The 20,832-nt window shown below is 35.1% G+C and overlaps 2 protein-coding genes across 5 annotated transcripts; one reads left to right on the plus strand and one right to left on the minus strand.

The window, feature by feature from the left end:
• Positions 1-939: 939 nt before the first annotated feature.
• MKS1 (MAP kinase substrate 1) lies at positions 940-2,233 on the minus strand. Its single transcript, XM_059577098.2, has one exon. The coding sequence runs from the start codon at positions 2,122-2,124 to the stop codon at positions 1,462-1,464; it is 663 nt and encodes a 220-aa protein (XP_059433081.1). The 5' UTR covers positions 2,125-2,233; the 3' UTR covers positions 940-1,461.
• A 9,606-nt stretch (positions 2,234-11,839) lies between these two features.
• On the plus strand, positions 11,840-20,257 carry ATXR5 (TRITHORAX-RELATED PROTEIN 5). 4 transcript variants are annotated; one of them, XM_059577384.2, is made up of 9 exons: positions 11,840-12,288; positions 12,388-12,468; positions 17,099-17,328; positions 17,456-17,556; positions 17,644-17,856; positions 18,122-18,979; positions 19,540-19,586; positions 19,664-19,846; positions 19,950-20,257. In XM_059577384.2, the coding sequence occupies exons 1-6, from the start codon at positions 11,934-11,936 to the stop codon at positions 18,279-18,281; spliced, it is 1,140 nt and encodes a 379-aa protein (XP_059433367.1). In that variant the 5' UTR covers positions 11,840-11,933; the 3' UTR covers positions 18,282-18,979; positions 19,540-19,586; positions 19,664-19,846; positions 19,950-20,257. The 4 variants fall into 4 exon arrangements, with proteins under 4 accessions (XP_059433367.1, XP_059433366.1, XP_059433365.1 ...); XM_059577383.2 differs by having other exon boundaries at positions 19,540-19,846; XM_059577382.2 differs by having other exon boundaries at positions 18,122-19,846.
• The last annotated feature ends 575 nt before the right edge of the window (positions 20,258-20,832 follow it).

A 20,832-nucleotide genomic window follows, 5' to 3' on the forward strand; every position in this document is an offset into this window, starting at 1 on the left:
AGCATTTCCTTAGCAGTACATTGAAAATCTGGACTTGAATCCCATCTCGAACAATTTTTTTTTTTTTTTTTTCAAAGAAACACTCAAAATAAAAAAAATTCACTTCTATAGACTGCCTTATTTGTTTTTGTTTTTTAAATTATTATTATCCTTTTAAAAAAAAAAAAAAATTGAGTATATTTGCCAATGACACATCCATCCCTCTACCAACTCGGTGGCATGACAATATAAAGCCTTAATTTGACAATGAGAGCTGACTTTTCGTCCCTACCTATCCGCGCACACGATTTGACCAATTTACAAGATAATCATCGAACGTCAAGAAAAGAACTCTAGTGGACACAACTTGTTTGGGATCCATTGAGGAACACCAATCACTCAACAACACTAACTTAGTTTTGCCAATGCTCAAAGAGTCAATCTCTATACTTTTCTTGTTCGGGTTCTTTTTGTTTCCGCGTTATAAAATATATATATTTTTCGAAAAACATTTTTCGGTTTTCAGCTCATATAAAAAAATTGCTAAATTTTTATTTTTCTGTTATTTTATAATCTGAAAAGTTATGAAGAAGAGCGTGGATGAAAATAGTGTGTAAAAGAATATAAGGCATTCGAAAGTGGAATTGAGATATAGTGTAGTTGTTTGCCCGAATTCCTTGCAATTGATCAAGTATTTGTGAGATAGCCCTTGTCCGTAGGGCATACTAGCTCGGGCAAGTGTTCGGACAGCCTAAAACCTATTTATATACATCCTACAAGGGGTTCTTTCACAATTACCTAATCGGAGGGAGGTATGGCAAAGCAGCAAAAAATGATTTAGGCGGATTAAGTCGCACACTATTTTTTGCTTAGCGGATATTATTTTTCTTGATCAACTGAAAACTTTTCAGTTTTGGATGTTAGTTATACTTTTAACAAAGATGGATATATATCCTTAACTAGAATTGGGCAAAGAAACAACATAAATGTCTCAATGTCATCATCCTCCAAAAGATTGTATACATGAGTAGCAATAGAAGAAAGAAAAATGTGGTAAAAAGAAGTGCTAGAAAGTGTCCAAAATAAAAAATAAAAAATAAAAATCATTAGGCTAATGAAAAATAAAAGAAAAAATCATTCCAACCACAAGGACAACCCAGAGTTAATGTTAAAGACAACCTCAACTACCTCTCATAAAGATCAAGACAAGAACAGAAAACTAAAAGAGAAACAAACCCAACAATCCCGAAAATTACATAAACCACCAGCTACTTTTACTAATTGCGGGGTGGCCCATTGGGAACTAGCAATATATCATTTACAGACTTTCAACTACTAAAACTACCCTCGAAAGAATACATAATATAAAAAGAAGGAAGTTACTGTGGAAAATTCTTCCACAACAAGTCAGTCAATGCAAAAACTTTACCAATTTCCTTTGCAAAATTGCAGGCTCTTTTTCTCCGAAATTCCCAAACGACCCTAAAAGTCCAAAAATCTGCGTAACATGTCCATCGAAGATGGAGATGGAGAGATCAAAGAAGTTGAGAACAACCCCGAAGGACTCGCCGAGAACCCATTATTATGCCAAACAGGGCTCAGATCATGAAACAGAGTAGAAAAGTTCTGCGGGTCATTCAACGGCGAGAAGAACCCATCTGGAATCGGAGGCAAATTCACCGGCGCCGGCGATAATATCCCCGGATAAGCCTCACCCAAGTCTAGAAACCCCTCTCCTTCCACTATATCCATCACTGTGTCAGTGTTGCTGGTTCTGTCTCTGTCTCTGTCTCTCTCTGACGGGCTGGTCTTCTCGATGGAGGCAAGCCTGGCCGCCGGGGAGAGGTCTCCGGCCCCGGGGGGCGATGTCGACGATGATGGGCCGGTGAGGCGCTGGACGATGTACATGAAGTTGGAGGTGGTGGCGTGGATGACCTTGGGAGAGACGGCGTAGATAATCACAGGCTGTTGTGGTGGTTGTTGGGTTTGAAAGGACTTTGGCGGCTGTTTTGGATGCGGATGTGGCGGAGGCTTCCTGATCTTGTGGGACTCTTTGCTGACTTTCAGAGGAGGAGGGCGGGGGCCTTGCAGCTGCAGCTCTTTCTTCTGCTGCTGTGGCGACTTTCCGGGGTCCGGCTGGTTCATTTCTGCCGGCGATTTGTTTGATTGTGGAGAGGGAAAGGAAAAAGGGTGACTTTTGGAGACGATGGAAAGGGGAAAGGGGCTGGAAACTTGGGAGTTGGGAGTTGGAATATTCAATGTTGTAGGAGTTGGTCTCAAACTTATTGTTTATTGTCTATTGACGATACCCATCGGTAATTCCGTTGACCTCAAAAACAAAATAAAAATAAAAATAAAAATAAAAATAAAAACAAAAACAGAGAGATGGTTTAGGAAGTCTTTCGCATAAAAAAGTGTTAGAGAGCCAAACAAATAAATTAAGAAAATTTTTTAAATTGACATAGCAAAAGTTTTTAAATTAAAAAAATATAATTTTCTCTTTCTTGTCTGCCACTCACGGTCGTCGGTCTGTCACGTCAGTTTGAAAAAATTTTTAAGCTCATTTGTTTGGCTCCCTAACACTTCAACAAATGAATCCAGAAAAATTTTAAAACTGACATGGCAAACCTTGAGTAGCAGACAACGGAAAGAGAATTGCATTTTTTTTTTTAATTTAAAAACTCTTGCCACGTCAATTTAAAAAATTTTCTGAGTTCATTTGTTTGACCCCCTAACACTTCTCTTTTGTTTGCCCAAAACAAAATAGTGCTTTTTTTTTTCTTAATTTCTTTAAGAAAATGAGAGAAGTGGCAGATTTTTGAAAATTAAATTAACTTAGTTCCAAGTACAATTTTAATCACAATACTATATGTTAAATCCTATTTTCATTTTTTAGCTATCAATTCTATTGGTTTAGTCGGTCTAATATTACTTATTTTATTTTATAACTATATGGTAGTAGTTCTAGCCAACCATTAGATCAATTATATAACATTTCTTTATTGCTTTTATTATGTATTGTTGATATATGAGTGATAATTACTAATATGATAGGTATTTTTATAGATATATTGATGCTACACATTAAAGTACATATTATCCTAATGTGTCTTGTTTGTAAATAAAATAAAGATAGCATTAGAAAAAAAAATTGAAAATTCAAGAAATAAATTAAAACAATTCATAGTTTTTAAATGAAATTGAAAAATATGGCATTTAGTTGTGCTGATACAATATGACCGTTGCCCCATAACCTCACCAGTAACCTGCAAGACAAAAGGAACAAATGGTGATTTGCCAACGTTCTATGTGAGAGCACTCTGATGCTTAATTCAAAGAGGAATTTCTACTACCCAATTTTGTTCAAGGAATAGGCTATGCCTCAAGATGTTTACCCTGAATAATTTTATAAGTCTTTCTTGTGTTTCTTTTAAATCCCTTCAAGAATAATGTGATTATTAAAATCATTATTAAATCAAAATCAAATAATTATCAATCACAAGCTCAATAATGATTTTAATAGCCACATCATTGTTGTAGATACTTAATAGAGACACAAGAGGAACTTGTAGCATTATTCCGTTTACCCTCGACTTCTTGGTAACTGGTCCACGAGCCATCATCAAACGGTTCAAGGGTCAGATCCTTAGGCCGGTTCTCTTAAGCTACTTGGCTCCTTAACATCTGAGAGTCCCGACAATTACAAGTTAGAGAGACACGTCGATCTGAGATACCTGAAGGAAACTAGGTGCCAAGTGGCGAACAGACAACATTACCTATCACCAAGTTCAATAATCAAAATCACTTTTTTTTTTGGACCATTATTTTATGTACAAAGTTTTTTTTCTAAACTAGGTTAAAAGAATTTCTTTTAACTTAACTTATAAAAATAATATATGTCTATTTTTTTAATAACATATAATATGCATATATTTTTTAATAAAATTTATTTCAAATGCGTGCAGTACATTATGGTGATATTTGACTAATTAACGATATTTGACTAATTAACCAGGCAGATTATTTATTTATTATTATTATTTTTTTGGCTTTATCTAATCTTAGTAGAAACAATATCAAGCCAAATAATAATTTATGTTTTGGAACATCAAGCCCCTTTGTGGTTGGGACTGAAAAGTCACTCTCAAAACTTTCCCAGAAAAGAAAAGGCAAGTGCATCAGAATCCGTGATTCTTATGAGAAAGACACGTAACTATGCATTTAAGAGATGTTTTTCTTATTTTCTAAAAAAAAAAAAAAAAAAAAAAAAAAGAAAAAGAGAGATGTTTTTCTTAAAAACAAAAACAAAAAAGATATTACTACAATCAAACAAAATAAATAGAAAATGGTGGAGGAAGAATATTGAGAATTAATATGTGGCTCATCTAATTAAAGACACTATTACACGTAAAGCCCAATGAGGGGTTACATCATTGCTGTAGTTATTTAGAGTAATTCTAAAAGTCTGTTTTGTGTTTTTTTTTAGTCTCTTTACGAACAATGTAACTATTAAAATTACTATTTAATCAAAATTTAAACTCAATAGTAATTTTAATAGTCACATCATTTTTTAAAATACTCAAAAATAACACAATAAAGACTTGTAACATTACTTCATTATTAACTTATATAATTTTGTGCACTACAAATGATATATAGATTGAAATATATGGTGCTAGAAGAGCACAAATAGGGCTGTTAAGTGAGCGAAGCGTCTCGCTAGCAAGCTCGGGCTTGGCTCGCATAAGCTCGGCTCGTGTTCGACTCGAATATTAAATTAAGCACTTCATGAACACAAATCCTAGCTCGAATATTAAACGAAACAAGCTCGGTTCAACTCGACTAAGCTCGTATAAGCTCGAGTGTGTGTATATATATATATATATATATATATATATATATATATAAACTAAGTAATACATAATTAATTATAAATCTCATAATTATTAAAACCTTAAAATTACATTTATATTTAACCATTAGAGAATGAAAAATTCTAGACCCTTCGTGATCAAAGAGAGAGAGAGAGAGCAATCATTAAAAAGACCTCGATTTAATTAGAGCATATCCAAACGAAAAGAAGAAGAATCAAGCAGAAACTATTGAGGAAGATTGCGAAAGGCATAAATTATTGAAGAATCAAACAGACCCAAACACTATCACTACCTGTCTGGTGAGTGAGAGTGAGAGAGTGGGAAACGAGAGTTTAGGTGGAAGATCCGTTGTGACTGGTGAGGGGAATTGAGAGAGAAACGTTAAAAAAATATTTTTTTTGTAGGGGGCGTTGTCCCAATGCAGTTTGAATGCAACATGTTAACTTGTCCCACATTGTTAAGAAAACATCAATCTCCAAGTTTGCTTATCTATAAAAGAATACATATCATCTCTCTTTGAAACAAAATGTCTTGCTGTATTGACTCAGGCTTCATACTCGACTAGTCAGGCTAAACAAATGCTCATATGCAAACTAACTTCTTAAGCCGTTTAAGAGTACTTGAAGTTAAAAAAAAAATTTAAAACAAAAATATTAAATATAAGAGCCAGCTCGCGAGCTGGCTCGGCTCGACTTATTATTAGCTCGAGCTCGATTTTTTTGGCCCGCCCTTAAGCTCGTCTCGAGCTCGAGCTCGAGCTCGAGTAAAATTTAAACGAGCCAAGCTTGAACAAGGGAAGCTCGCTCAAGCTCGGCTCGTTTACACCCCTAAGCACAAATGTAGTACAAGTGATTGGTGTGGATTTTGTAAATTGCAACCATGGTAAGTGGTAACGATGGTGGCTCATATTTAGGATGGCGATTAGTAGGGGTGAAAAATGAAGCGGTTATTAACTACCCGTTAACCGCTAGTTGTATTAATTGCTAACCGTTAACCACCTTTGAAGGCGATTAGGAAAAATCGCTAACCGCTTATATATATATACACGCATAAAACACGTCATTTTTGTGTTTAAATATATATAAAAATCTAGAAACGATGTTATATATAATAGGGTATTATCGTATTACCCTAGAAATGACGTCTTTTTGTTTTTTTTTTATTTTTTTTATTCTCTTTTAAAAAGCAGTTAACGATTATTATGGTTATTAACTACTAGAGGTGGTTAGCGAATTTCACTAACCGCCTAAGTGAAGAAAAATACCATTTTTTGTGAAGAAAAATACCATAGACAATTTTTATGAAGAAAAATACCATTTTTTGTTTTTTTTTTTAAATGCCAAATAAATAAAAAAATGATCACATAGAATGTTATTGCTTTAGAATTTTTTTATTTTTTATTTTGTTTTAAAAAAAATAAATAACAATTGAAAAAGTAGGGTAAAATTGTGCCGGGGTTGAAAGTAGAAAAAATGATTTCTATGAAAGTGTTAAAAATTTTATATAACTTACGTTAGTTAGGTTGCCCCTCGGCTGTCACGCCCTACGGCTTTATTTATTTATTTTGTATTATTTATTTATTTATTTTACAACTCAAAATGCATTTTTAAATAATAGTCTTTTTGAATTTTCAAGGGGTAGCTCAATTGACTAAAAATCAAGTCTTATAAAAAAGAGGTTATAGTTTGAATCCTCCTTCCTCTCTTATGTAAACATATCAAAATAATAATAATAATAATAATAGTCTTCGAATTCCTCCCACTTAACCAAAGTGTCAGGTAGTAATAAAAAACTCAAAAAGTAATCTTGATTTCCAAAAGGTTTCACTATTAAGGATAACAACTCTATGATTGGAACTGAAATTCGTACTTAGATTAGTGATTATACTAAGATGAGTGTTTATATTTAAATCTTCCCAGGTAAAGGTAATGAATAATTTTGTTTAGCATAAGAAATGATATTAAATTTATTATCCCCTCTCCAAAATATGCATAAAAAAATTATACCTTTACCTTTTTTTCTATTTATTTTTTATGTAGTGACTCCATCAACTTTTTACTTTTACCTTTTACATTTTTCATGTAGTGGCTCCTAAAACGTGTTAAATCATCACTTTTTTCATAAACTTTAGTTATAAGGAAGAGATAAATTTAATAACTTAATCATTATTTTAACATTCCCCTTAATACGTGAGCTCAAAATCCCTTGTAATATGTGAAGTCTCATACGTTGAATATTTAATTTAAATTGTGAATGATCTGATGAACTCAAGGTTCGATCTCATTACTTTTAGCTTTGATACCATGTTAAATCACTAGTTATCTAAAAAGTTTAATGATTAAGGGCTCATTTGGTTTACGGAATGAGTATTTTATTATGACAATGATTAGCTATTACTAGAAATATAGGAGAGTGAAATTGAATAATTATTCTAATTCCTTAGTTTGGTAACAACACACATGTTTTAAGTGGGGTTGAATCAAAATTACTAAAAAGGCATCATTTTTTTTTTTTCCAACTTATATATATAAAATTAAAAGAGTTCACATGTATAATAATTTCATGGCCGTTATCCCGTACGTACCAGTGTACTAAGTCAGACGATGCAATTAGTCTTATTCGTCATTCACATGCACACTCTTACAATCTCACCATGTTCGTTATCTTGTTTAAGTAGCACATTTTCACAAAATGTAGAGTTCATAGCATACCAAAAATGTGTTTCATGAGAGTTGTAAAAATGCATGTTTAGTACACAAAATAATCGTGCAATGCGAGAAAAATAACGGGTAGCAGCATGTGAGTTTGTACTCACCCGGGTCGTAAAGTTCCTCTAAAGGTTCCTCTAGTAGTTTCAAACACTCCAAATCTATGAAAAACCTAATATTAGTTCTAAGTCCGAGCTAAAACGAACCATAATCCTAAAACTTTGAAAACATGGATTGCTGTCGAAACGTTTGGGCAAAATGGGCGAACGTTTAGCAAAACACGCTTGGGTGAACGAGAAGTGCCAAATATTGCATATTTGAACCCCTTTATTTATATTAGTTAATCCTTTAATTGTGTCGTTATTTAATATTTTGTGTTAGTTTTGTGTTTTTAGTGTTTTGTAGGTCATTGAAGAAAAACTACAACTTTAAAGGGAAAAATGCAAAGTTTGGAATAAAGCATACTTTGAGAAGACCTAGATGATGTGGTTAAGTTTAACCAAATCCAAGAAAAATGTTAAATCGGATTAAATATCAGATTAGATTAAATTTCAGATTGGATAAGATTTCGGATTGGATTCAAATTCATATTCTGTACATGTCTCAATATTTTGACCATAACTTTGCGCTCAAATATCGGATTGAAGTGATTCAAGCTGCATTGAAAATCTAACTCAAAATAATACAATTCATTGTGAAATAGGATTTTCCTAATTAGGATGGTTACTGTACCAAAATTGTCCCGCAATAAAAGGTCACAAATCTGGACAAATCCTATTCCGGTTTCAAACTTCTATTTTGACTAGGAGACAAACTTCAGAATTATCTAGGTTTAATAGGGCTTATAGGACTTCCCTAAGCCAATAAATAGACTTCTTTGCATTCAAGAAAATATATACAATTCTAGAGACTAGTTTTGGGATACAATTTTGGAGACAGAATGTAATCATAGCTTTTCTTTTAGTTTAGTTTTTCTTTAGTTTATGTTTTATTTTTATATGGAGCTAAATTCCCAACTAATGTTGGGGATAAAGCTTCACCGATGAAGAATATCAATACTTTCATGTAAGTCTTTATTTGTCTGATTTTATTGGGTTTATTATTTCAATTGTTTTACTTTTTTTTTTTTTTTTTTTTTTTTTTCAATATGTGGCATGATTTTTGGATATCTTGTTGTGATTTAAGGATGCACTTGATGATTTAAAATAATTTCATATAATTGATTGCTTAATTTTATTTGCCTAAATGATTGGATATCCCTTGTGACTTTTTCTACGAATACATTTGGTGTTTCAATTAAGATTGAATATCTTTTGTGATTTACGGATACATCTGATGATTTAATTAATATTGGATTCCTTTTGTGATTTGTGCAATGAATGGATAAATGAGATGATTTTGATTAACTGTTGAAACATAGTAAAACATATCTAAGATTTTAATTGTGAGAATTTCAGATTAATATTGATAAACATGGAAGTATGTTGTTATGATTCGATGAATGTGAATTCTCAAACTTTAGTCTTTTATCTCTTAGTTTATTTTAATAAGTTTATGTTTGTCTTTTAATTTCAAAAAATCAAAATTCAAAACTTTTTTGGAACTAGGTTAGGATTTAATTAGTTTAGATTTAAATTACTCTTTCAAGAATACAATTCTTTGTGGGATCGTATTTGCAATCCATTAAACTACAATTGATTCGTGTAATTGCGAGTTAAATAAATTTGCACAATAGTGAACATTCGGGCTCGAGGCTGAACGTTCGGCTAGAGTGTTTCAAGCAAAACTTCAACTTGGTCCAATGAACCTCTAAGCAGTTTTAAACTGGTTCTAGGTTACCAAAAGGATTTCTAACAAACCCTAGCCCAAAACAACCTTACCATGCAACAAGAAATACGCTAAATGATAATGAAATGCTAAATCATGCTAAAATCAAGGTTAAAACCTAAAAATGATATTATTACCCCAAAAAACGCCAACCAAACCATGGAATAAAATCTAAGCAAGGTAACAACTAAGTAAAATGCGAAGTTAGTCAAGAAGATTACCTCTCTTGAGCAAGACCTCCAAGGAAAGCTCTCATCCTCTATCAAACCTTACCAAACACTCAAGCATGGTTTCTCTATGGCTCAAAAGAAAGAATAGGGTTATGAAGGGCGTGGGGGAGGGTTTAAATAGGTGGAGAAAAGCCGGGGGCGCCTGCTATGATAGTCTGCAGTGTAGTGAACGTTCGGTGGTGCTTGGCCAAACGTTTGATGTACCGTGTGTACAGTGGCTCAGGGTTGCAAGTGTAAGTTCGGTTATTATCCATTGGGTCAAACTTGGGTCAACGAATGTTCGGCGTGGTCCGCTGCCCGAACATTTGGTGTATTGTTTACCCAGTGATTTCTTGGTTTTGCTCCTGAACGTTTGGTGTCCTTCAAGTAAATGTTCGGGCAGTACTGAAAGTTCCCAAAAATTACCCCAAACGGGTCATAATGACTTGAGAGCCCTGGTTAACTTTTTGACTAAGCTAATCATAACCTAGTAATTACTCAGGGCACTATAACATTTTATTATGATATTTGTTGTTATAGGTAGTACTTATATTTAATTACCAGTTAATTAAATTGGGACTGCTACAAATGACTCTCTGAATTAATTACCATAGTTAATTAATTTTGGGGGCGTTATAATGCACTTTATAAGGCTTCCCATCAGCATTTAATTCAAATTAACGCTGGAGACTTTCATTAATGGATATTCTCTCCAGTTTATTTGAATTAGAAAAAAAAAATTCCCATCAAATAAAAAAAATACCCATCAAATAAAAAAGTAAAAAGACAAAAATACCCATAAAACATAACTAACTGGACACTCTTCAGTTTATTTGAATTGGATAAGATCATGTTCCATGAAAATTAGACTTTTTTTCTTAAAAAAAAGTAAACAAGTGAGACTTTCTAAAAATTTATAGACTTTGAAGAATTTATGGACATTGACACTTTCCATAAAGGTAAATAATGGAACTTTCCATTAGTATTTAGTATTTTTATCATAATTGGTGGCCTTAATTAGAAACTCTTTACTAATTATTTTTTCATTTTAGAACCTTAAATAATTTTTCTTGGAAAAAACATTTATTGTATAATAATTAATTGAAAGCCTCATTTTATTAAGGGCCTTAAACAACCATATAAGAGTCTGTTTGAGATTGAGTTTGAGAAATATAGTTTTTAAGTCAAAAAGAGCTTTTGGGCAAAAACTTCATTTTTAAGCTTTTACTAAAAGTATTTTTTTGGCCATTTTTAGGCTTTTTGGGACCTTTAAAAGTGTTTTAATTTTTTTACCAAAAGATTTTTTATTTTTATTTTTTGCTAAAGAGACTTTTTGAGTGTTAAAAAAACACTTTTAGACCATTCAAACATAATCCTAAACATGCCCTAAGTCGAAGTCACCTAATGCTTGATGAGTTGAGCGGGCCTTAAAAAAAAAAAGGGCCTATTCTTATTTCTAATTCAATCAATTATGGATAACCCCTTAAACTCAAGGTGTCCAAAAGCCATGGATTAAGAATTATGATCTTCTCAATTTCATTTGAACTAGAGAATATCCAGTTAGGTATAGTGGAGGGAAAATACCTATCCACTATAACTAACTGGATATTATTCAGTTCATTTGAACTGGAAAGAATTCTGTTCCATGGATTGCCTCATGGTATATGGTAAGTTATTAATGGTGCATTTGAGATTGCGATTTCGCAAAAATAATTTACGTTTTTAAAAGATATTGTAAAATATAAGGCGTTTAACATTACGATTTAAAAAGCATTTAATTTAAATTTTTTTTTAAAAATTACGATTTCTATAAGCAAAGTTAGATGTGCTTATTTGAAAAAGCGCAAATTTAAACCAAAATTACAATTTCGCACGACAAATATTTGATAAAAAATACTTTTTAATATGTTTTACTAAATACTTTTACGATTTTAATAAATAAAATTTTAAAAATACAATTTTTACAACTGCCTTTATTAAAATCGCAATTTCCAAAGTTTAGGTTGAATGTGGCCACTCCGCGGTACGTAGGTCCATTACGTGGGACTTACTCGGCGTTGCTTATTCCAAACGGCTAAATTGTAAGAAACTCGTATACTGATTCACAAGGAAAGCACACTAGCAGTACGACACCCAATCATCTTTCGCCACGTAGTATCCACGGTCTTCCCGCGAGAGAGAGAGAGAGAGAGAAAAAAGAAGAAGAGAGAGAGAAGAAGAACACACATTTTGAGTCTTTGACACCATTTTCCGGTTTTCCCAGACAGAGCTGCTCTGTACCACGTTTCCGATTCTGCCCTCGGCCATTTCGGAAACACCGAGCCTGTCCCCGTCCCATGGCTCCAGCCACGTCCTCCTCCTCCTCCACGGCTAAGCGGCTCATCCGCTTCAGTGGCTCTCTCCGCCGCACGGAGGCGCCGCGCCGGCCGACTCCGCCGCCTTCTCCGCCGCCGAAGAAGCTCAAGCCGATGGCGGAGGTAATGGCGAAGGCTCGGCACGCTGTGGTGGAGCGCGTCGACTACAGCGACGCGAGCTGCCAGCAATGCGGCTCCGGCGACCGGGCCGACGAGCTCCTCCTCTGCGACAAGTGCGACAAAGGCTTCCACATGAAATGTCTACGACCGATCGTCGTTAGAGTCCCCATCGGATCCTGGCTTTGCCCCAAGTGCTCCGGTCGCAGAAGAGTAAGAAGTAGGGATTTCTTTGTTTTCGTTTTCGTTGCTTCTCATTCTTTTGTGTTTTTGGAATGTGAAATTTGACAATGTCTTTGCGTTTCTTATTGCGTACTAGGTTTCTCTCAGAAGAAGATTATCGATTTCTTTCGGATTCAGAAGTGTACTGATAAGAAAGGCAAGTTTGCGTCTCCTCAAGGTGAAATTCTATTGATATCATCTGGTTTCGATACCATCATCATCGTCGTCGTCGTCGTTGTTGTTGTTATTGATATTTGAATCGCTTCTCTGCTTGTTTTTCGTGATTTTGTGTACGGTGTTTGATCAGTTGCATTGCGCTTGATCATTGTTAATTTTATTGATTATTTTTATTGAACTTGTTTCAGGCTTCACGCAAGGATTCCTCTGAAGGATCCGCCTTATTCTAAGAAAAAAATTTATTATTGTTTAACGCTTAATTTAAAATTAGGATTTCAAACACAAGACAATAGAATGTTTTTCAATGAGATCTACTTTGTATATGTTTTTGCAAAGAAATGATCTTTAGGGATGCAGGAACGTCTTACCATTTTTGGAAATGCTTCTTGCGCATGTACAAGATCTGAACTATGATTAGAATTGTTATTTAATTTTTGTCTTGGTCCAATGATTGGGCTACACAGTGAGGGTACCCCTCCTCACCATGAACACATCCCGAGTAATGGCGGTGTTCAAGGAGTTCCTTAGCCAAGGGAAATTTGAGAAGAGTTTCATTGCTACTTTTGTATCTCTTATTCCAAAGAAAGTTGGGGCGGTGGAAATTAAATATTTTCTTCCTATCAGTTTAGTGGGAGGTGTGTTATTTCTAAAGTATTGGAGTCGGTATTGGGGAAGATTGTCTCAAGTTCTCAAAATGTCTTTATTACAGGTAGACAAATTATGGACTCTGTATTGGGAGGCGAATGAATGTTTGGATAGTTGGATTTAATTTGGAGAGTCGGGAATATTATGTAAATTGGATTTGGAGAGGGCATATCATCATGTCCACTGGGAGTTTCTATTATATTTGTTGAAAAGATGTGGTTTTTGGGAGAGATGGAGAGTTCGGATAGATTACTGCATTTCTATTGTGTGGTTTTTCATTCTTATTAATGGGTTTTCTTTTGGCTTTTTTAGTAGTTCACGTGGATTATGAAAGAGGGATCCATTGTCTCATTTATTGTTTGTGGTTGTTATGGAGGCATTAAGCAAGATGATGTCTACAACGGTGGATAGGGGGGACCTTTATCTGGGTTTTTGGTGGGATCAAAGAATCATGAGGAAATGATTGTGTCGCATTTGTTGTTTGTAAATGATACATTGATTGTTTGTGAGCGTAGTTGTGAACAACTTTGTAACTTGAGATGCCTCTTCATATGTTTTGAAGGGGTGTCGGGATTGAAGATAAACTTGTCTAAGTCAGAGATTGTTTGTGTAGGCGATGTGGGTGATGTGGAAGGCTTGGCTAGCATTCTTGGGTGTAGAGTGGCTTCTTTGCCAATGAAGTATTTGGGTCTTCCTTTGCGAGCTCCGTATAAGGCTTCTACCATTTGGAATGACATTATTGAGAAGATGGGACATAAGTTGGTGGGTTGCAAGAGGCTTTAATTATCAAAGGTAGGTAGATTAACTTTGATAAAAAGTACTACTTCTAATTTTCTGATGTATTATTTTTCCCTGTTCCCTATTCCGGTAGGAGTGGTACTCCGATCATTTCAGGGGGTTTGTGGGTGAAAATTTTGATTTAGTTTAATCGGGTCCTTTTGGGTAGGTGGTTGTGGAGGTATACTATGGAGAGGGAGGACTTGTGGAGATTGGTGGTGGACATTAAGTATGATAGTTTGAGCCTTTGAGGGAAGGCTGATGTGCTAAGGAGGTTGGGGGGCCCTTTGGTGTGGGAGTGTGGAAATGTATAAGGAGGGAGTGGGAAGGTTTTTCTAAATTTGTGAGGTATGAGGTAGGAGATGGAACTAAGGTGCGGTTTTGGCATGATGTTTGGTGTAGGGAACAACCTTTAAAGTTCTCATTTTCAGAATTATTCATTATTGCTCTTTATAAGGATGCGTGGGTGGCGGATTGTATGCAGTTCCGGAATGGAAATAGTTATAGTGAATTCTTTATTCTTTTTGCTCCTTCTAATTAGGTGCTTTCTCTTGTATAATTTATGTATACTTAGGCGTGCCTTACGCAGCTACGCTTTTAATGTTATATGTCGATTACTTATGAAAAAAAAATGCCCCTATGCCTTAAGAAGGTTAGGGGGTCTAGTGCACCTTTTGTTGTCATCTAGCGATTTTCCTTGTTGATCTCTTGAATCTATCTATTTTAAGATATGCATATTGCACTTGTTGGCCTCCTTTAACTTGTAATATTTTCCAAGATTTAGAAAAAATGATGCCTAATCTCTCATTCAATGTTTTCTAACTATTTCCCTCTTCATGTTGTTCATCTCTTTTACTTATGAAAAAAAATGTTGTTCATCTCTTTTACATGATCTTCTGAAAGGCCCTCACTCCTTTTATGGGTGCATGTGTGCATGCTTTTATGTGTGTGCAACCTGAGTAGTAAAACATTTGATATTTTTATGTGGTAATCCATTTTCATAGATTTCTAAAGAGGAGTTGATGTGTCATCAGAGGCAAAAAAAAAGAAAGCATGAGTTAAGAGAACTTTTGTACAACTACTGACTTAACCAACTGCAAATTGTATTCTCTAGTCCTTCAAGTTTCTATTTTGAGTAATGTAATTGAAGGTCAAGATGCCACCTTATTTGATTTAAAACCCATCCTTATGCTTCCATTAAAGAAACAAAAAAGACAAAAGACTACTTCATCTCAAGCCACTTACATCTTACAACCCTTTGGAACTTTTAAAGACCAAAAAGTTAATGTAAATGATTATTGACTTATAAAATATGCTCCATTAAGTTTCAAGGGGAAAATACAGTTGAAGTCCCTAAGGTTTTAGCTTTTATCAAATTCCTCACTAAGGTTCAAAATTGGTTAGATTGATCCTTAAGGTTTAATCCGTTATCAAATCACTCTATTCGTCCCACTTTTGTTAAATTTTCTGGCAGAATGCTACTTCGTACCCATATTATTGCCACACGTGTATACATGCAGAAATGGTGCTGGGGTGGCTGGTGTTGGCCATGCCCTCCCCCCCCTCCTCTAACCCAAGGAGACAAAATTTTATAAGCTAATTTTTTATTTTTTATTTTTAATTTATTATTATTATTATTATTTTTTTTAGTGGCCCCTACCCACTAATTTTTTGGCCCTTGGCCCCTACCCATTCCAAGCTCTAGCTCTGTCCTTGTACATGGCACAATTAGCTTCACCACGTCTGTCACATGGCATAATGGATCCCCATGTCATTAAAAATGCCATATCATAAATGCCATGTCATTAAAAATGCTTCATTGGCAATGATGTTAATAAAGAAAAAGATGAGGAGGGTTTGTTGAGGGGGAGGGTGGCTGCGCGGCCATGCCCATCTCCTATGGGAGGCAGCGACCACCCCTCTGTTGTGGGAGGTGGCCGTGCGCCCACCCTGCTGGTGTAGGATAGGGGTGGCTGCACAACCACCCTCTCCCATAGCAGATAGGAGTGGGTGCACAGCCACCCCCCTAGAGGAGATGGGGTGGCTGCGTGATCATCCCCTCCTACAACAGAGGGGTGGCCGTGCTGCCACCCCCTCCCAATGGACATCCCCACGGCCATGTCTCTCCCACAGCAGACACGGCCACCCCTCCTTCATGAGACTCTCCTCGAACATGATGTACATATTCAATTTGATTTCGTTGAAAAAATAGGGCATGAAGATGATTGAACGGTTTCAATCATTTGATATGTAAGAGTGATCATTTTGTTAGGTACTGGTGGATGAATCAGAAAGGTGTTTCTAGATAGCTACTTAAGCATACACTTTTAAAATGTAAATAAATTCCAAGTAGACTATAAATTTAGTGCTTGATAATGGTAATTCTTGTTTTGGCCACACAATAATCAGGGTTGAAGATATATCCATTTTGTGATAAAAATTGAGCTAAATTACTTGATATGAAATTTCATTTAATTCTTTAGCAAAAGTAGATGAGACTGCTTGGTGATAGGGGAAACTTCAAAGTTGGTAAAAAGTGGATTTTGTTGAATGAATAGCACTGATTTCATTGTCAAAAGGGAGTGATATAATTCAAGATGAGGGCACAAGAGGAAGGCGAGAAACTACAAGGGTTAAGTTTATGAAAAATGGCCTATGATATAAGTGGAACATTTCCTAATGTAGTAGAATTGTGAAACATGATTCTTTTTTGTAGTCAATCAAAAAGTTGCTAGGATTGAACAGAAATCTTGTCTTATTGTAGATTGCTCCCAATACATATTTGAAAATATATGACTCATATGCTTGATAAAAAAAAGCTGCAAGTGCTGATACCCTAATGCATAAATCTTGGGTTACTTGGGCTCTTCTTGGAGCATTCTAACATCTATTCTCTTATTTGTAGGTTTTTCATTTCTTCTTTTTTTTTGTGTGGGGGCAATAGTGCTGTCATATAAATCCTAAACCAATTAGTTTTTTAATGTCATCATAAAAATTTCTAAGAAGGACAATGCATACTTATGAAGCTAACGTCTTCTGTCTTCATATGGCTTTTTTACTTTTTGATTGTATGAGCATTTTTTTTAGCAGAGATCATGCCATATAAATCCTAAAGCAGTTAGTTTATATTTTTCATATTTATTCTCATGCATTTGATTATTGATTGTAACTTGATGCTTTTCTTATGTTTATTCTCAATTGACTTCTAGATGCTAGAAAGCGTAGGAGACGTTCAGGATCATTGGTGTTACAAAAGAAAAGAAGGAGACTTTTACCATTTGTTCCTACAGAAGATCCAGCCCAAAGGCTGAAACAAATGGGTTCCCTTGCTACTGCTTTGACAGCACTGCACATGGAATTCAGTGATGATCTCTCTTACATGCCTGGCATGGTGCCTAGGTCAGCCAACCAGGCCAAGTTTGAAAATGGTGGAATGCAGGTTTGAACTTGAAATTTCCCTTTCAATTTTCTTTCCCGTTCGAACTTTTGGTTCTCTTTATTGGGACTTGATGATACTTTATTTTACCATCTAGAATGTTGGTTATAGTTTGTGGTTTTTCTGTTAGGTTCTTTCCAAAGAAGATACTGACACCTTGGAACAGTGCAGAGCTATGTGTAAAAAAGGCGAATGGGCTCCCCTTATTGTAGTTTTTGATTCATGTGAAGGGTACCTTAACTTGAACTCATTTGTAGAGCTAGCAACTATTTATGATACCTGTATATTGAGTAGGTTTGCTGTGATCTCGTGATGTAGTTATACAGTGGAGGCTGATGGCCAGATTAAGGATATGACGTTTATTGCTGAGTACACGGGTGATGTGGATTATATTAAAAACCGGGAACATGATGATTGTGATAGTATGATGACCCTTCTCTTGGCAAACGACCCATCTAAAAGTTTGGTCATCTGCCCTGATAAACGCGGGAACATTGTGCGGTTTATCAATGGCATTAACAATCACACTCTGTAAGCCCATTCAACCTATCTCTGTTTGTTTGTCCACGCTGGCTAAATCCAAAAAAGAAAACAAAAGAACTTTTCTTAATTCTAATGGTATGACTTCTTATATTACCTTGTCCCATATTTTTCTTCACCCACAGCACCACTTGTGCACTATAATCTCCAGTGAACTTCACATAATAAAATTGCCATCACTCCTCGTGTTAAGATTTACCTTTGAGTTGAGAATATTGATGTCCCCCGTGCTTAAAATGAATTGAATTCTTTGCAGGGAAGGTAGGAAGAAGCAGAATTGTAAATGTGTGAGATACAGTGTTAATGGTGAATGCCGAGTCTTTTTGGTTGCTACTCGTGATATTGCAAAGGGCGAAAGGCTATATTACGATTATAATGGATATGAGCATGAATACCCTACTCACCATTTTGTCTGAGATATCATAGAGATGTTGCTGTCTAACAATCCTACACAAATGGGATGTAATTTTGGATCCCAATAGATCCTTTTCTTTTTCCATTTTTTCAAAGCTTACTCATTGTTTTTGCGGAGCAACAATTCTTCTAAAATTAGCCATAGGCTATTCATTGTAATTTTTGATATAGAGCTGGTCAATTGTGTGGCCATGAGAGAACTAGAGTAGCAAGGGAGATTTTCCTTTAAATGGGCATATGAAGAAAATTAGATGTCTTAGAATTATATTTAAGAAAACAAAAAGTCTTTTTGTAATACACTTTTCTATGGAAGTGGTTACTTGTTTTTTTGGTTGTCATTCCATTGCTTCCAAGATGATTTATGGATAATTTGTTAAACGGCCATTTATTTGCTCATTGTTGTATCTTTTATCTTTTATCTTCTTCTTGAGATGCTAACCATTCCCACGAGAGATATGCATAAACATAACCGTGAAAAGAAAAATGTTACTACTGATTCCTTTCCATTTAGGTGCTGGATATTGTTGCAGTCACACAGCGACTGTGATGCAGTTTGACCCTTCATATTGATTTGAAAACTGATGCCTGGGTCTTTAGAATTGTATTCAGTTTTATATTGCAGAGATCTTTTAAGATGAAGCTTTCATCATGAGGTCATGCTGGACATTCACAAATTCCTGATTCTCATATCTTTTAAAAGGTGAAACTTTTCCCCTAATTAAGTATACAAAAACTTTATCTAAACTGCTCTTTCTTGTAGTTTTCCTGGATGTTATGTTTACTACTTATGGCATCCATTTCCATTTACATACTTTAGTATTTGATATGTTTGCTCCTCACTTGCCATCACACTTGGAAGTATATTATAATTCTTATGGTTGTTGCTGGTTCAATGCTAGATGTAAGTGGTTCATGCGTTGGTATACTAGAATTTTTGAATCTAGGATATAGTTTGATACCATGCTCGAAAAAAAGAAAGTTATTATGGATGCCCAGGCTTATAAGCTCAACCATACTTCTTGATGCAAATATCTCTCAGATGTTTCCCTCGGTGCTTTCCAAATTCACATGCTTCATTTCAATTATTTTGTTCCAATTTCATCTGAAGTGTGATTTGACATTTGAGTCCTTTTGCCAGAAATAAGTGATAATTATGGCTTTGAAATACATTATACATGCTTTTGTGATTCTTTGGACTACCATTGGTTAAATTTTCATTGCTTTAGTTGTCATACGCCCATCTGATATTTTTTTTTTCAGTGAAGCGACTTCAACTTAGGGTCTCTGAATCCCCAGAGATAGCATGGGTAACACCTTAAAATATATTCTCGCTTTCTATTGCACAGCAGAAATGTTGAAATTAAATTCCCATGCCTTCCTGCAGGGTGGGCTGAGATTATCTCGAAGAAACAATGTAACATATGATGTAAGAACAGTGTCAGCGTTAAGAAGATCAAGCAAATTCCGTTGGGGCTTATGTGAAGGAATGAGTTTCTCAAATATTGATTCTGATCTTGAATTCAGTCACTGTCAGGGAATTAAGTGAGAGTATTTGACTTCCTTTGAGGTGATTAAGATATCTCCATTGGATGTCTATAAATCAGTTTTGTGGCTGAGCCAATTTATTCTTGGATTGCAGGAAAGTAATTGAGAAGTGGTTTTTGTTGCAGGGAGGATACGTGTATTCTTTTGTTTCAGTAAGGATGTCAGAAAATGATAATTCAGATTATCTTATATCAGTTAAGATTAAAGCAAGTCTTGGGAGCCATGCTTTTATAGATTTGAATGGTTTACATGCAGGAGTATGTGTATAGTACCAATAATCGTTGAGGACTTTGTATGTCATGTGAAATTTTGGGAGAGAACTTCGAGTCAAAGCATCTTGATGTAAATTGATGGATATTTCATTCCATTTGATTGAGGTTTGATGTACCTTCTGGTTATTATGCTCTTCATTGTTAACTCCTTTTCCCCAAGACTTTCACAGCCTTTTATGTTTTCTACATTGCCTGAATGTGCTTTCTTTAAGAATGATATGAGGATATTGGTGAAGGTTGAATGGCAACTCTCTGACTCATTCAAAGGTAGAGAGTTTTGTTGAAGAAACTTAAATATAAGTTCTTCGAATTTTCTTCTAGGGAAATATAAAGGAGACTACAGGAGTGCTTTTTGTTACCCAGAAGCTTCAGCGCCAGAAGGTAGTGAGAGAGGCCATAGATGGTGAATAACCAAACAAGATTCCAATTCGGCACAGGGTTTACTAATTTGTGCTGGTCTTATACTTCTTGGTTTCAGCAGGATTCCTTATATTGCTCTCTCGGATGAAGTAGAATGAACAATGTTAACTTTTCTCTCCAAAAAGATATCAAGGATAAAAATATCTCTGCCTGCCTTTCAGAGACAAGAAATCCCTTCAGAGGCAAGGTAAACAACTGGATACTCTAGTGCAGCTCTTTCTATGTGACATCACAGTGATTTTTTTTTTTTGTTTTTTGTTTTTTTTAAATATATATTTGTAGTGACTTGGCAAGGAGAACTTTCTATTGTAACCGG

Source organism: Corylus avellana, chromosome 11 (genome assembly GCF_965113065.1).
Source record: "Corylus avellana chromosome 11, dhCorAvel1.hap1.2, whole genome shotgun sequence".
NCBI lineage: Eukaryota > Viridiplantae > Streptophyta > Magnoliopsida > Fagales > Betulaceae > Corylus > Corylus avellana.